The sequence below is a fragment of the Phaenicophaeus curvirostris genome, chromosome 4 (genome assembly GCF_032191515.1).
Source record: "Phaenicophaeus curvirostris isolate KB17595 chromosome 4, BPBGC_Pcur_1.0, whole genome shotgun sequence".
In the NCBI taxonomy this organism is placed as follows: domain Eukaryota; kingdom Metazoa; phylum Chordata; class Aves; order Cuculiformes; family Cuculidae; genus Phaenicophaeus; species Phaenicophaeus curvirostris.
In genome coordinates, this window is record NC_091395.1 from 66,564,826 (window position 1) to 66,577,163 (window position 12,338).

At 36.7% G+C, this 12,338-nt stretch overlaps 1 protein-coding gene across 1 annotated transcript in view; it reads left to right on the plus strand.

Annotated features, from left to right (window-relative positions):
* SORCS2 (sortilin related VPS10 domain containing receptor 2) overlaps window positions 1-12,338 on the plus strand; it is a 553,277-nt gene that overhangs the window by 527,860 nt on the left and 13,079 nt on the right. Inside the window, exons 21-25 of the mRNA XM_069856403.1 lie at window positions 1,068-1,191; window positions 3,398-3,510; window positions 5,636-5,761; window positions 8,470-8,569; window positions 10,312-10,414. Of these exons, the coding sequence (XP_069712504.1) occupies window positions 1,068-1,191; window positions 3,398-3,510; window positions 5,636-5,761; window positions 8,470-8,569; window positions 10,312-10,414 (566 nt within the window). The remainder of the gene's footprint in view (window positions 1-1,067; window positions 1,192-3,397; window positions 3,511-5,635; window positions 5,762-8,469; window positions 8,570-10,311; window positions 10,415-12,338) is intronic.

Sequence of the window (12,338 nt, forward strand, 5' to 3'; positions counted from 1 at the left end):
GAGTGGGAGGGAACAACAATTTCATTTCCTTTTGGGGGAAAAAATCTTATGGAGGGGGATACATTTGGGATCATAGCATTGGTGAATGATGAAACTTGGACTGATGCACATTCACGCTGATAATGTGAGTATTGTAAATTTAAGTGCTGTACAGAAATATATGTATGTATTCATTGTGTAGATAAATATTTTCCAGGAGTCTAAAATAAACTGGCCTATCAAAAATAACTGAGATGTCTAACAGGTATTGAAATAGTGAAAGCACTCAAAACAATCTAGTGATATTCATTTGGGAATAGAAAGTCTAGATAAACATATCCTACAGCAAGAAATATCCAAGTATTTCTATTGGGAGTATTTCTTGTCTAGTCGGGTTTTTCTTTTGAGGTAATTCTTTCAATAACAGATAAGTAATTTTTTCTTTTTTTATGGAGGAGCCTAAGTATGACAGAGGAATGTTTCAGATAAGCGCAATGAAATTTTTTCTTGTAAATGTGCTGTCAGCCATAATCCTAGCCTGTATCTGTTCATTATTATTGACTTTGCTATTGCTAGAACAGGCCCTCAGATCGATGTAGTCTTATGAAAGGTTTTGTAATTCATACAGATGTGGTTCAGGGAACAGAGTATCTCAGTTCTGCTTTAGAGGTTATGGTGGGCTAGTGCACTTCCATGGGTTGTGCTCTAAGGCAACAGGAGTAATCCTTGACCTTGACTATACTCCACATGTATTGAGGCAAATGGTTTACTATGTATGGTCTTACATTTGTGAGCCTGACTGAAAATTTGTTTATTTCAGTAGGATCTGAATTAAAACCTAATACTCTACAAATTATTCTAGAAGAAATGTTTGCCTCATCTGGCAGCTATGCTGTTTATAAACATTCTGTTTATGGAAAGAAGTACCCTGTATTGGAAATAGTAATTGCACAATTTAATAAAATGTCGATTAATTGAATAATTGCTATGAAATCTTTTTTGCTAATATTTTAGTGATGATGTCTTCAGACACTGTTTTTGTGGTTCTTGCTGAAATTCTGTTTTCAACTTTTCTTTGTTTTTTAAAGCCACTTCTTACATTGGACAATTTTCTGGTGACAGAATTTGCTGAGACAGGTAACGTCAGAGTTACAGTGCAGGCTTCCTGTGGGAGCTCCATGCTTCAGGACTCAAAAGTTGTGCACGTTTTTGGTGAGGCGTTACTCTTGTTAATTCTTTTTATATTTTACTTGTACTTTTTTCTTATCTCTCTTAAAACAGCCCTGGAACAACCGAACCTGTTTTAAAGTTATATCTAATACCACTTTTAATGGCTAAAATTAGAGGAATGAACTGTCACTATAACTCCATGATGTTGAACAGTGTGATTATGTGGAAGGCTTTCATCCAAAACATTGTTTCCTTTGCTTATTTTAAATGTTACTGTGATTCCCAAATGCTATATGTAGCAATAGTCTTTAAGTAGTATTTTTACCTACAACTAAAAAGTTTCTTAGAATAAAGTTAAATAACTCTGAAAAAAAGAAAATTTAGTTTTGTTTATAGTCTCAGCATTAAAACCGTTATGAGATGATGTCTCTTTATCACAATATTTTACTGCTCCTTTGATGTTTCTCTGGGAGTTTGGATAAAGTATAGCTCTGCTGTAATTTTTTAATAACCCTTCATCTCTCATTTCATATTGTGGCCTGGTATGTTTTGTTATGTCTTGTAATGTGGCAACAAGGCATAAAATACTGTGAAAAATGCAGCACTGACAAATTATTTACATTTGTATTCTTGCTGTCACTTGTGGGAATTGTGATAAGTGAAAAAGCTTCTTTTAATTCAGAGCTAAAAGCCTTCAGATATCATGAAATACACAACGTGATATATCTCTATTGTCTGAGGAAGGTTCTGTTATTTTTGCTTTTAGTATACTTCCTAATTTAAAATAATAATAAAACTTACTCTCATGCTAAATGCAGCTTGTATGAACCTTCTCCTATCCTAATATAAATGGATTCAATGTTTATGCTACCACTTATAAGTGCATCCACTTTTTTAGGAATCTTTAGAAGTAAAACCCATCTTAGCATGACTAGATCAATTACTCTGGCTTCCAGATGCTGCTTCTGCTTTTAGTGTTGGCCAGTGCTGATACCAAGAGCAAGAAAGTACTAGTCTGAGGGGAAATAAAGAAACCTCTGGAAAAGAAAACCACATTAAAATATGATTCTGTCAGGAGCATTGGAGAGGCCACGTTTGACTCATACATACCAAAGGATTTCTTTCTCTGCTTTGCATTAAGTTCATCCAAGGTAGCTATATGAAGAAATGGAAGATTTTAGAGACTCTTGACTGAGGAACAACCCATTTCTGGTATTTCAGATATGTTGCACAATATCCAGAGAAATATTGTGTACTTTGTTATTGTTTTTTTGAAGAGAACAGTAGCTAGTCTTTGATATGTCATTTCTGTTCTTATTTTCATAGGTAGCTGATGAAATACATAAGATATTCATTTTACATGGAAAAAACAGAACATGTAATTGGAAAAAACCCCCATATGTTTATGATTCAATGAGAAAAAAATCCATTGTGCATTCCCATTACAAATAAAAGAAACCAGCCACATCTGTATGCTGTATTGTCCTAAGGAAAAAAATATTGGGAAGGTTATGACCCTAGAGCATAAGAGTAAATCTGCTTTGTTAGGGGTTTTTTTCCTGCTTTTTTGATTTTGGTCACAAATTTGATGATGTTGAAGAAAATATAGAAAGAAATTGAGTATACTGTCAGTTCGCTGACAGAAATGTACTCGTTCCATGCAAGAGTACCCAACATAGAGCAGTGGGAATCTTAAATACTGTAGTGCTGCACAGCAAATAATGCCAAATATATGATGATCAGAGGGAAGGAACATGTTTCCTGTGAAGAAAGGCTGAGAGCGTTGTGGCTGTTCAGCTTCAAGAAGAGATGGCTCCAGGGAGACCTTATTGCAGCCTTTCAGTACTTAGAAGGCTTATAAGAAAGATGGGGACAAATTTTATAGCAGGACCTGTTGCCGTAGGACAAGGGGTTTTAAACTAAAAGAGAGGAGATTTATCTAGATATAAGGAAGAAATTTTTTACAATGAGGATGGTGGTGAAACAATGATACAGTTTGCCTGGAGAGATGATGGAAGCCCCGTGTCTGGAAATGTTCAAGGTCAGGTTGTACGGGGCTCTGCGCACCGTGATCTAGTGGAAGATGTCCCTGCTTACTGCAGGGGTATGGGACTAAGTGACCTTTAAATATTCCTTTCCAACCCAAACTGTTCTATGATTCTATGATTTTCAACTTTTGTTTTTACAAATTGCTATTGCAGCCTGGTTTGATACTTGTTAAAAAAAATATTTGTCTTTGTTTTTCTAGATCATTTTCATGTTCTTCCTCTGAAGTTTACTAAGCACTTGGACATGTACAACCCCGACATACCAGAGTGGAGGGAAGACATAGGTCGGGTAGTAACACAACTTCTTGCAAAGGTACTCTTTCAGATTGCTCATTAAATGTTCCCTTGCCAGTTGTAAAGCTTGAAGGTGAAGTTAATGCCTTCTCATTTAGTAAAAAAGAAGGGAGAGCAAAGGAATGAAATGAACCTCATGAGCCACGTTTCAAACAAGTTTGAGCCAATGTCATTTTTACATGCAGGCTGTAGATGACAGTACTGCAACATTGAAAGTTTAGGTCTAACACAACCTTATTGGCCATTTATGCTAACTATTGCTCTCTGGGATTAGGGATAGATGTATTGGCAAATACTGCTGATTCCAAAACAGGAAATGTAGCTCGAAGGGCATGTATTAAGAAGATAGGTAAAGGATGCAGTGTGATATAAAAGACATAGGCTTTTTGCAAAAACAAAGCAGAAAGAAAAAATTTACAATGTCAGTTGTATAACTTCGAAAATTATATATAATATACAAGCAAACAGTTCATAAAGCTTTTTTTTAGATCATATTTGCAACATAAATATGAATTGGGAGCAGTTGATTCTTCTAGGGTCAATCAAGTACAAAGTCATGCTGTAGTTCTGTGAGATAAGTAAAGACCATCTGATAAAAACTGAGCTCTAGAGCTGTGCTTTTCAGGTACACACACTACCAGCAACCAAGTGTGCCCACACTGACTCTTGTGAAGGCAATAGCACTGAGGTGCAGGTTAATAATGCCTTTAAAGTGTTTGCATTTGAAATCACTTATCTTCTTCTGGGTCTGCAGTAGTGCAAATCAAGTTCTGGAATTCTCACTTTATATCATCTCCTGCCTTTTTTTAAGGTTCACATCAACTGTAAAATAATAATTTCCCACTTTTATCAGTTTAAATCCATACCCTAACCAGTGTCAGGCAAACAAATATTTTACTCCCTTATAAAATAGCCCTTGCATTTTAATAATTACTAAATCATTTGCAAAAGAATATGAACAATATAATGAAATTTCAGAAGTTTAATATCTTCATCAATGATATTGACAGCCCGATTGAGTGCACCCTCAACAAGTTTGCAGATGACACCAAGCTGAATGATGCAGTTGCCACACTGGAAGGACAGGATGTCATCCAGAGGGACCTTGACAGGCTGGAGAAGTGGGCATGGGAGAACCTCATGAGGGTCAACAAGGCCAAGTGCGACCTTCCAGTATCTGAATGGGGCTACAAGAAAGCTGGGGAGGGACTGTTCACAAAGGCTTGTGGTGTTAGGACAAGAGGGAATGGGTATAAACTGGAGAGGGGCAGATTTAGAGGAGACACAAGGAAGAATGAGAGTGGTCAGGCACTGGAACAGGTTGCCAAGGGAAGTTGTGGCTACCACATCCCTCAAGGTGTTTAAGGCCAGGTTGGATGGGGCCTTGGGCAGCCTGATCTAGTGGGATGTCCCTGCCCATGGCAGAGGGGTTGGAACCTGATGATCCTTAAGGTCCCTTCCAATACAAACTATTCTATGATTTGAATCTGTTTGAGAAAGGCTGTGGGAAGTTTCCGTGGTGTTGTCATTAAAATGGTGCAGCTGTATTATACAACATACAGAGGAATTTGGAACTAAAACAAAATTTGCTCAAGCTATTTTGAAAAGGAATGCATTTGACTTTCAGAGGGAGCTGCAGGTATTTGTAACAATTTCAGCAACCGAACCTAGATGCTCTTAGTCTCAGCCTGGAGGACTTCTCTCTTTCCATTAAACACAGATGGAAAAGCAGCCTCCCCAGGCTTAATTTAGCTGTGATGAATATGCCCTTCTGAGGTATCTGAATGGCCCACAGAGGATCCTAAATCACTTAGGAATTTTTTTTATGTTACCATAGAAATGCAAAGCCATTGTACAGTTTTGCTAAAACTGCATACCACTTCAATTTTGCTTCTCTCCCTGATGCCACTAAATCTCTTTAATGTGATAACAACGCTTAGCTCTTCTAGTCTTCAAAGAGCAGCTCACATTTCAGTTAATTAATGTTTGTCTTTGTTAGTGTTTTATTTTCTGGTGAAATCCTCTCTGAATCTTAAGGATCCAAACACCAAAGACTAAAAGACACATAAGGAGTTACTTATGTGTTTTCTATAAAATATAAAGCGCACTGTCCTATAATTTGCCATATGTCTTTGTCTTCACAGGAAACCAATATACCCGAAGAAACACTCATGACAGTTGTGAAACCCGGTGTGCCCACAACTGCAGACTTGCATGTCCTACTACCAGCAAACCAGCCAAAAAGGAAGAGAAGTGTAACTAGTGATAAGGTAACCAGAGCAATGTATGTTTGGTTAGGACAGTCTTCATCCTATGTTGCAATCTTGTGAAATTAAAAGGTGCTGCCTAATTGTGTGAAGATTTCACTTTCACCTGACAACAGGCATGTAAAATCTAGAAACAGCTATGACTGCTGTGTTTGACAGAGTACAAACCAGCATAATCCAGTGCTTACTGGTATTAGGGTGTATCTCAAGAATAATTAGTATTGATCTGTTTTTAAACAGAAAAAGCAGTGATGGTATTTCAGTCTGTGAAGATCTGATAGAACAGACAGTGTATATAGAACACTGATATTTCTAAAGAGGGATGAACCATCTCTGCCCTGTCTTCAGAAGCAAATTAGCTTTCAGGTCAAACAAAAAGAGAACCTTCATAGTTGGCCTATCATGTAAAGAGCATCAACCAAGCAGTTTTCCTTTTCAATTGGCAAGAAATAAATATAATGAACACAGGAATGAATATCAGACATGAGTTTCTTCTTTACTTATTTCCAAACTATTTTTCCACTGCTCTCCCTCTGTAATCACAGTGTGAATTTCTGGGGGTCTGAAATCTTGATTATGTTGCAGGAAGCAGTTAATTTTAACAGATTGTTTCTTTAGTAGAGAGCTATTCATGAGCTATGGCTTTCAGTCAGGTGAGACCATTACCACTTCAAAACTATTTGCATCTCTGCACTTTTTGAAGAAGCAAGATGAAGTTTCTAAAAGAAATTATTTCTCTTTATTCTGAGCATATATGGTATGGACATCATTAATAATTTAAGGAAATCCATGGTGACAGATTCATAGGTTGTGCAAACATTTTGCTTTAGTGCAAAGTGTTATGCATATTAGTTCCCTTTAAATCTCAACTGTTATATCAGTGCTGTGCTTCAAGACAGCTTAAAGAATATCATCAATTATAATCAATGCTGTCTCAAGGGTTTTTTGTGTTTGTGTATGCAATATCCTGTGGGTTACTCCAAAGCATAAAGAGGAATAATCACATCTTGCAAATTATTTGCAAAAACTTCTGTTTGGTGGGGCTATGGGGAAATTACAGCTGTTTAGCAGGACACAGTTTCTGTAGCAAGTAGTCCTCCAGTAAGACCTTGCAAAGGTTTTCTGAAGCTAGAAGAGCACTGAAAGGCAAAAGGAATTCTATAGTCTAGAGGATAGCTGTACATTTTGACTCTGTTAGGATGGACCCGGTCAGACAAGTGGTGATTGGGGATTACATGTATGGAAATACCAACTACGATACATCCTACACTTCGTTAGAGCAGGAACAAAGGAAGACGGGAGCAATTATAGCAAAAATTTTAAGCAAAAACTAGAGCAAATGTTGGATTGCTCAAACACCTGCCAGGAAAATATGAAGTATCCAAAGTGATGGGGCTCAGTAATTTCATTTACTGGCAAAAACTCAGATTAGCCTAAAGTACTGGTCCTTCTTGCATTTTATTCCATGAGCATATGCATGACCTTGGACTGAGATTAAGTAACTTTATTTCAGTAGTGCCAGCACCACTTTGTAGGCTGCTAATGAATATAATTGTCCTATCCATTTTTTTCCCAGACTTTAGGCAAAAAGCTAAATATTCAGGAGCCGTCTGGAGTAATTGTCATGTAAAATAACTGAGGCCATGTTCACATCACCCTTATTTTTAGTCATTGCCCCACAAAAAAATATAATGAAGTCAAGGAATTGCTTCAGGAGTTAGATGTTCCTCACTATGAGTGAGGATATTTGAATTTGAACTTTTGTACAGTCTCTGTACATAACGTGAGAGAGATTACAGAGGTTTCTATTTATTATACTGCAAAGGCTTGTCAAACATGAGCATCATAATTGATAATATCATAAAAGGAGTTACTTGGGAAGTTTTCATGTATATAAAGCCTATTTCTAATTTGGCATCCTGTGGGAAGTTGTATCCTGAATTATAAGGCATAGAATATAAAACTAGCTTTGATCTTTTAAAAAATTAGCCCTGTTGAAGACACAAGCAAGTAGAAGGGAAAATTCAGATAATTTGTCATCTGAGGTTAGGATATGATGGTATATTTAATAGTTCTGCTCAATAAAAGTGTGAGAGACCATATTTTATTGTGCTCTATCCACTGGAGAAAAATAGGAGAAATAGGAGGAATACTGATTTTTTTTTTTCCCACATGGATGAATGTATGTATTTCTACTATTTTTAAAAGTTAGGTATAAATTAAATTCACCCCATTATAGGTAAACAGATGAGGTAAATTATAACATACAGTTCATCATCAAATTGCAATTACTTTTCATAGCAAGAAATCCAAAGTGACATTGCAGGTTCTTTTCTGATAGGTTAGAAGAATGGAGAGTTTTTAACATGGGTAATGCATTGCATGATTTATGACCAAAATAAACCCAACAGTGCAGGCAAACAACATGCTGTCTGTCACATCTTGGGTGAATGTAAAGGCTTTGGTAAGCAGGAAGATTTGACTGTAAAGATTAGACATTTTCATCTTTTGTGGCTTTTGGAGTTTTGCATGAATTTTAAATATGGAATTTCTTTAAGATTTCAGCTTATCATTGACAAATGCTTTCTGAGTTTCTCATCATTTAATGAACCAGAGCTTCTCCTTTTTAGACAATTGAGTATCTCAAAGTGGAACGCAGCACAAGATGTTTGACAGCGCAAGATGTTTGACATTCTCTTTTGTATTTTCAGAGAATAGCAACCATAAAGCAGGCCTTGAACGCACACAACATCAGTTTTTTCCTGAGGGGAGGATACTGGGTCTTAGTGACTTTAGCTGACTCCGATTCAGGTAAATATATAAACAAAGTTCCCAACAGATCAACCTTTGGATGCCTGTCTGAGTTCTGATAAGGAGAGAATCTTCATATCAGTATAGATATGTGCATATGCATATACATATATACTTACTTGGTACTTGTAACATATAAGCATAGATGTGTGTATGTATATATGCAAATATATATACATATTCACATGCACATACACCTGTATATATGGATATGTGGTTGGACTCGATGATCCTGTGGGTCTCTTCCAACCTGATTATTCTATGATTCTATGATATTTTTATTTGGTACTTGTTAACAGTCATCATGCATGTTTCCTGCATATTTCTATTTTGCCGTACCTCATGATTTGCTTCAAAAGGTTCTTGCTTTTTTCTGTGTAACCATGCCATTAACTAAATGCCTATGTTTTACAAAACAGTGCTCTGAAGGAAGGGCCAGCCAGGCTTCAAAAAAAACATCTAGTGAAACACTTTGGCTGCACTGGCTACCAGTAAAGCAGAGTTTCTCTACTTCAGACATTAACTCTGCAGATGTGACTCCAGGGGTCTGGGACATAGCCTTGCACCTCTGCCTTGTACCTCTGATCTTCAAATCAACTGATATGAAGGGTCGGTAGGGTCTCCACATTGCTAATACTGTCCTGAGATAGAATATTTTTTTGCTGTGTTTAAAACAAATGGAAATAGGCTTTTTGCATGCATTTCCTGCATCTCTGGATTCACTATGTACCTTGAAACTGATTGAAGAGAGTATATGTGCACACGTGTTTCTGTATTTTGAATTGAGATAACTAAAAATGATGTTTCAACTGGAAAGTTCAGCTTTGACATGAACCATAGTGTGTCCTGTAATTTTTGTTTGTGTGTCGTATCCCATAATATATCCATCTTTGTATTTCAACGTGTTGTGGAAGAGCAGCTTAGCTGACCACAATCAATTTATGTAAATACTGGTGTCAACTCTCTTTAGAAGACGAAGCTGTTTTATCTATCTCTAGTGTAGAATCATGCTACAGTTTTGCTGATACCTTGTATGGTTTAGAGGGCTAACATTTGTTAGCCAGCACAAAAGGCTAGGATTGAAAGAAGCTGACGTTCATTCCAGCCTTTACCAACATATGACTTTGATGAGTTCATTTGCTGTTCAGAGCCTTAGTGAAGCCTCTGTGAAGTTAATACAGCCCTGCTTTTGCAATGCACATACTTAGCGTCTGTGGTAACTTCCCGTGATAACATTAGATTCCCAGAAAATAACCCCAAGTGAATATGCAATTAATTACATATTCAGAGTTTTGGTTTTCTTGTTTTTGGTTTGTTGTTTTTTGTTTAATTGGTCCACTGTCCTTCAGTCATAGAATCATAGAATAACCAGGTTGGAAGAGACCCACCAGATCATCAAGTCCAACCATTCCTATCAAACACTAAACCATGCCCCTCAGCACCTCGTCCACCTGTGCCTTAAACACCTCCAGGGAAGGTGACTCAACCACCTCCCTGGGCAGCCTGTTCCAGTGCCCAATGACTCTTTCTGTGAAGAATTTTTTCCTAATGTCCAGCCTAAATCTCCCCTAGCGGAGTCATAAGTCACTGATTAATTTCGTGTTGTTACTTTTTTGAAGAGGCTACAGAGGACAAATAACAAAAAATTGTTTTGACTTGATAATTAGATAGAAAAGAAAGCCCATGGATGTGACTGATCTGAAAGAGGACATGCTAAGCTGTTCTTTTATTCCGTGTTACAGACTCTCAGAGGATTGGAGGAGGCAGTGGCTACTGGGCTATTGTGGTTCTCTTTGTTATCTGTCTAGTTGCAGTTGGGGCTTTCATCCTCTACAAGTTCAAAAGGCAAGTAAACTTTAATCAACAACATATATATTTAAAAAATTGAATTTATCTACAGATCAGCAAAGCAGTTTGTTATTTGAAAAGGAGATTTCTTAAAGAATTGCAAAAAGTCCACCACTTCGAAAATTGTCGTTTTCTGAACTTTGCAGGCATCAAGGTACTGCACTGATGCTTACTTTCCCTTGCTGTGTTCCAAGATAAATAGCAGCAATATGGGAATTATGAAGAGTTTGTTCTGCTTATCAAAATAATATCATCAAGAAAGGGAGCTGAGCTAAAATGTTAATCCTGATTGATTCCAACCTCATTACTCCTAGCAGTTACGAATAAACTAAAGCTATCTGGACAATGAGTGATCTGCCATGCTGCTCTGCTTAGAAAAAGTAGTTTTATCAAAATGTGTTGCTCACTGGAGTTTTTCTTTGCACACATTACATTTTAGTTGCTGGGGCAATGCCACGTAGACTAAATGACAGAAATAGATTAGTGTTAATTTGACACTAGAGTGTGTTGAGGGGAGAAATAATTCTGAAAGTGGTTTTATGAAAGATGTTCTCAAAACTGACAGGACATACCATGGCAGCCTGTCTGATATGTCTTTAGTCTGCAGTTTATTTTAATCGTACCTACTAGGGTGCTGTGCAATTTAAAGAATTTTGTTCTTGTTTACAAGTTTGTGTAATCATTGGCTCTGCTGTTGCTGTTTTTGTATCTCTGAGGCATTTAGAAGCTATTGGGCTTGATCATACTGGAAATAAGCCTTCATCATCATGAAATCCTGATGCCCTTATTCAGTGAGGATTCCTGTTCATTTGTCTCGTTCTTTAAAGACTGATTTAGAAATAAACATAAGTTTCTAGAAAGGGTGTGGTACTGTGTTTGTGATAGCTGTAAGTGTAAATAGCATTGAAGTAAGAGTTTGTTTAGAAAAGTCAATAGAAAATATACCCTTTTATCCAAGAATCTCTTCTTTTTCTTACCACAGTGCGTAAGTTTCTTAGAACTCATAGAGGCTGTTTGCTTTAAAAGGTAAATCACAGAATGCTGTATCAGACTGTCTACAACTGAATAAAAATCCATATTTCTGTTTTAGGTGCCTGCAGCAAGGAAAAACATAAAAATGGTTGATGTGATGTAATTATATTATTTCAGTAGCAATACATGGAGGATTTGCTGTTTGCAGTGTGGGATCGTAAAACCTGCTAGCGTTATCTTTTGAAAGATGTATGATTTAGACATTTTATTAGCTCTTAAATGAGAGCAATTAAGTAACAGACACAATTACTGCATGGGAAAAGAAGTATAAAATATTCAAAAAATGAAGAAAAAAATATTTCCTTGAATTCTTTCTAAAATGCCCAATGAGCCATTGCTTTATAAATAGAGCTTTTATTAAGGAGGAAACTATAGTCTATTTCTCAGATTGTGAGCTTTAATGTCTCTTTTACTTCTATATATAATTTGTGAAAATAATATGCATTTAAATTTTGGAGGGGGGTTACTTTAGGTGGGAGTGAGGACAATTGTGAGATATATTCAAACATTTCTCAGTAGCCTGAAAACTGCTGTTGGCATTGATGAATGACCTAATCAGTTCTACACTTGAAAAATCACTTTTTCCCTGTGTACTCCCTGTGAACTCTTCATCCACCAAAATCTTTAATCCCTTAAGAAAAGTCTTTCCTGTGTTTATGAAGGCAGAATATGAAAAACTGGATCCCCACGGAGTACTTACTTGCAAATATAGTCCCTTTAAAGTCAGTACAGAGAGTATGTAAGTTTACAAACTTGTCCATAGGGACTGAGACTATGGAACTGAACGTCCTTTATAGATGTAAAGGTTGCAGGTTGTAATGCACAAAGGCAGCTTGTCAATATTGTATGTCTGTTTATTAAAAAATATTTTGCTGAAAGAATGCCTTTG